The sequence below is a fragment of the Cyprinodon variegatus genome, unplaced genomic scaffold, assembly GCF_000732505.1.
Source record: "Cyprinodon variegatus isolate N-32 unplaced genomic scaffold, C_variegatus-1.0 Scaffold259, whole genome shotgun sequence".
Classification (NCBI taxonomy): Eukaryota; Metazoa; Chordata; class Actinopteri; order Cyprinodontiformes; family Cyprinodontidae; genus Cyprinodon; species Cyprinodon variegatus.
The window spans coordinates 59019-63461 of NW_015150712.1; the positions used below are offsets into that span (position 1 = coordinate 59019).

Below are 4443 nucleotides of genomic sequence, written 5' to 3' on the forward strand. Positions count from 1 at the left end.
CCTGGAACGGAGAGACTGGGCCGCTGTTCTGTCAAACCAGCATACCCATAGTCAATACGCAAGCGCAAGACGTCAGATTTGCTTTTATCCCTTTAGTTTTGAACGAAAAATACACTTTAAACCACCTCAAACGTCAGATCGCCATACGCTTAAAAAAAAAACCAAAAGTAAGTAATTAATTAAATAGTTTTTGTGCATGACTAAAGGGTTACACGCCTGTTGAGATAGTTTAATTAAAGTCGTAGGGAAGCGACTGCTGCAACTGTTTCATTTCTGAATTCTCCCGAGTGACGCACGACTTTACACAAGTGAATAAAGTCAATGTGATTGGTCGATTATCAAGGGAGCGGGATTGATTAGCATCTTGCTAACCAGTTAGCAACTTAGTGCTAGTGTATGAAGGTAGATTTGTTTCTTTATTATTCAATCAAAAAATATATTTTCAATGAAAAAAAAAACTTTTCAATCAAAGAAAAAAAGTATTTGAATGCAAAAATATATTTGAGACTCAAAAAAATTAATTTGAACACTGCTTTTCTTTGATTGAAAATGTTTTATTTGATAGAAGTGCAGTCTTTTATTGTTTAAAGCAACTTTTTGAATTGCAGTAACATTGTTTTTTGAATGGACCATATAATGGGTAGGACTTTTGTCTCTTTATTATTCAATCAAAAAAGAAGTTGCTTCAAACAAACAACAGAATTAATAAAAAAGTAACTTAAAATGAAAAGATAAACGTTTTCAATCATAAAAAAATAGTTTTTGTATGCAAATAAAATATTTGAGACTCAAAAAATTGCATTTGAACACTTTTTTATTGTGTTGAAAATGTTCTCTTTGGTTAAAAAAAAATGAAAAATCAAAGAAAAAACTGTTTGAATGCAAAAAATAAAAAATAAGTAAATAAATTACCCCATAAATATTTTTTTAAGTGAAAAAAATGAAGTTCAAATGGTTTTATTTGAATAAAAAATTTTTTTGAAGTGCAAAAAGTTTTGAAGTTCATATTTTCATATATGAACTTTCATATAAGTTCTTTTTTTTTTTATTTAATAATTTTGACCCCCCCCTCTTTTTAAGACTAATAAAGAGTACATTTATAAACATGTTTAAACCAGAATGATTTCAAATTAAAGTATAACTTCCCTATGACTTTAAATAAAGAAATAAAATAAAACCAAATGTACTGTGGTGTGTGTTTTCATGGGGTCACAGAAAAGCATGAAATAAAAAACAGGGCAGGGGATTCAAATATATTTAGAGATCTGCATGAAGTGACATTTCTATTCAATTAGGTTTAATTAAAATCTACATATTTTTGACTTAATTTCAGTTAAAATTACTGTTTTCTATCAAATCTGAATTAGAGCTCAAGAAAAACTGATAAATTCAGCTGTAAAATTCACCGACCTTGTGAGCAACTGCTGCATTGGTTGAACCACTAATGAAGCAACTCACCAGAGTAAAAAAAAAAAAAAACTTTAGCAGAAACCTGCAATCTAAATCCCACTGAAGCTATCACCTTATTGTGTTTAAATTATTAATAAAACAGAATCTGGAAAGAAGAAAATGAAATAGATCCCAAGGACCGATCAGTAACCACGTCTGTTCCAGCGCATGTCATCATTATAGCTTTGGTAGAGGGGCCAGGAAAACTACAGGGGCACTGGCCCCCGTTGAGCCCTGCCTAGAACCACCCATGGATAAACGGGTACTGACTAAGGGTATGCTGGTCTGACGGGGTATGATCATCTGACAGAACCTGAGGAGGTGCAGCCATGGTTACCTTCTCTGCCGAGCCACTTGGTGAAGTCGGTGAGGGTCTCCCACTGGGTGGAGTTCATGTGGATGTGCTCTCTGTGGCTGATGTATTCATTATAGACGATGTTGTTGTGGACCCTCTTGGTTCCTGGAAACCAGAGCAACAATCAGAACCAGAACTTCTCCATCTGTGGACCAGCCGTCATCTGCTACCTTCTCACCAAAGCGTCTCCTGAGCAGCTCCAGGAACTCGCTTTTGAACTCACTGTGGAGAAACACAACGATTCTCAGACTCTGTGCCCAGGAACTAGGCTGCGTTACCATGGTGATGGACTCACTTGGAGAAGAAGTCCATGAACTTGGTGGGGTTCTCCGAGGCCAGCAGCAGCTGCCTCTGGTGGGACTCGGACATGCAGTGACACTTGAAGCCATTCTGTCTCACAAACGGAAAGTTCGGGTTTATTATGCATCAAGGAGCCGCAGCGTTCCGTGAACGCACCACAGACAGACTCTCACCTCATCTCGACATTGTTTCTGGCACATCTGGCAGTACCAGCGCAGCTTCTGCAGACCTTTGGACTTGATACGGTTGCTGATCGCCTTAGGAGACAAAAAATCCGCCTTTCCCATCGCGACCACCTTTAAAAACGAAAAGAAACAGACTTTAGACCGCCGAAAAGAAAACAACAGCTCTACGATACAGGAAACAAGCCGCCATTAAATCACGAAGGACCCAAGTCTCGCGATATATGAAATGCTGCGTTCACTAGCTCCGGATCTTACATTTCATTTCTATTAGCGTCGAAAACAGCAATAATAGTATCAAATTATTTCAAAAGAATGAAAAAGCAATAATAATATTTCTTTTTTGATGTAAACCCCCAGGAAAAAAAAAATCTGTTTTATCATTTTGAGAATAATTTATATATTGGCTTACTCCAAATCATAGGCGTTGTCAGAGCTAGTTTACTGATTAACCCAGGACACTCATTCATCTATCCTTTGCATTGCAGCTATTTCATTTCATCCAAATGAAAAATGGAGAACAGAGAAGCAGATCATGGCTTGTCTACAGTGAAAAGAAGGACTGGGTTATTTACTTTTTGGAAACACAGGAAGGAGCAATCAGCTAAGTGAGCTTAGTGCTTGGAAAAAATCTTTCATTCCTTTTGAGACAGCATGAAAAGTCAGCTGAGTACAAAACATAGAGAGGAAAACAAGAAAAGGGAAAAGAAGAGAGGGACACAACCTAGAACAAATAATGGATGTCTATTCTATTAACATTTCTTTATCTGTATAATGGGTCTGTTTTATCTGTTTTGTCTTCTCAATTCTGAGTGCCCCCTGCCTGTCTTTTCCTAGGGCCCCAAATTTCCTAAATCCGCCCCTGCTCACAGCCCAGCAACATTACAGCCCAAAGATCAAATTAAAAGCAAGCGCACTATAAATGGCACAAACAATCACATTAGGATTCGTCCAAATAATATTAAAAGTTTGTCCTTGTTCATTGTTGATTCAGACACTCAGCGAGCCCAAATATACAATAAACTTTATAAATTACTATTTGGTTAAATTTGGTGAAGAACAGGATGTTGCTAGACACAAAGCTAGATTAGAAAACCTTCTAAAAATGTCAGACAACTGAAGAGACTCAATGTCAGTGTAAATTGGACTCTTGTTTATAAGCATTTCGTGTATCATTTATTCTTTTTTTTTTTCTTAATTTACTGACGCATTTCAGCATAAAATATAATGTCAATAAGTATTTCAGTGTTTGACTTTCCCACCAGCGCCCAAAGCTGTTCAGCGTTGAAGCCTATTTTACCAACATTTTTAACTGTCCCTGAAGGCAGCGTCAGTCCGTCCCTCATATCGCCGCCTCTCTTTGCGCATGCGCAGTCCTGCGTGTCTGACCTTCATCGCGGTGAAGATGTTCTCCAGGAGCAGCGCGTTGGTCTTCTCCCCACTATGGTAAACTCCTTATACCCCATAAACCATTGAATCATCCCCGCTGTGTGAGCAGCTAATGCGGACATGAGGCCGGAGTCAGTCCGGCTGCCTGAGCGCTGAACGCGGAGTTATTGAACGGAAGGACGCGCTAACGAGCAGGCCGCAGCTAATGAATGACAGCAGCCTGCTTCCATGCTAATGCTAACAGAGCTCTGAGGTTTCAAAGATAAACGGCGACCTAAATCACTGTTAAGACCAGATTGTGTTTATTGTGATGTTCTCAATGCTAACAGTGCTAACAGTAACCTTCTGCTGCTTGTTTCCACAGTGGGCAGGTCAGGAACATGGCTACCCTGAAGGACAGTAAGTAGCCTCAGCGCAGCAAAGCGCCTCTATTTCTTATAAATCCGTTAACCTGTTTAGACAGACTTAACTGGTTTGTACCGGTTATTGAAATGTCCATAATGTTTTATAAATGAAAGTGCATATATCTACCGCCTCTTCTGTGGTTAGTATAGATCTATAGAAAGCAGATATTCCTCCTTTTTCATGTTGAAGCCATTTTTTTCTCGTTCAACGTGTTAAATGCATTAAATCATGTTTCAAATAGTTTCTGCATGGAGGTTTTACTAAAGATGGAAAAAAAGTTTTCTCTATGAAGGTTTGATTGAGTTACATTAATTGCTGCAAAACCTAAGTAGTAGCTGTGCTGCTTATTATTATTATTATTAT

At 38.0% G+C, this 4443-nt stretch overlaps 2 protein-coding genes across 2 annotated transcripts in view; one reads left to right on the top strand and one right to left on the bottom strand.

Moving 5' to 3' along the window:
• Positions 1-2487, bottom strand: part of kin (Kin17 DNA and RNA binding protein) — an 8462-nt gene extending 5975 nt beyond the window's left edge. Inside the window, exons 1-4 of the mRNA XM_015382542.1 lie at positions 2278-2487; positions 2100-2194; positions 1983-2026; positions 1787-1909 (exon numbers count right to left, since the gene is read on the bottom strand). Coding sequence (XP_015238028.1) covers positions 1787-1909; positions 1983-2026; positions 2100-2194; positions 2278-2391 — 376 coding nt within the window. The 5' untranslated portion in view covers positions 2392-2487. The remainder of the gene's footprint in view (positions 1-1786; positions 1910-1982; positions 2027-2099; positions 2195-2277) is intronic.
• Positions 2488-3970: 1483 nt separating this feature from the next.
• The window catches only part of atp5c1 (ATP synthase, H+ transporting, mitochondrial F1 complex, gamma polypeptide 1), a 6196-nt gene continuing 5723 nt past the window's right edge, over positions 3971-4443 (top strand). Inside the window, 2 exon segments of the mRNA XM_015382534.1 lie at positions 3971-4041; positions 4043-4074. Coding sequence (XP_015238020.1) covers positions 3986-4041; positions 4043-4074 — 88 coding nt within the window. The 5' untranslated portion in view covers positions 3971-3985.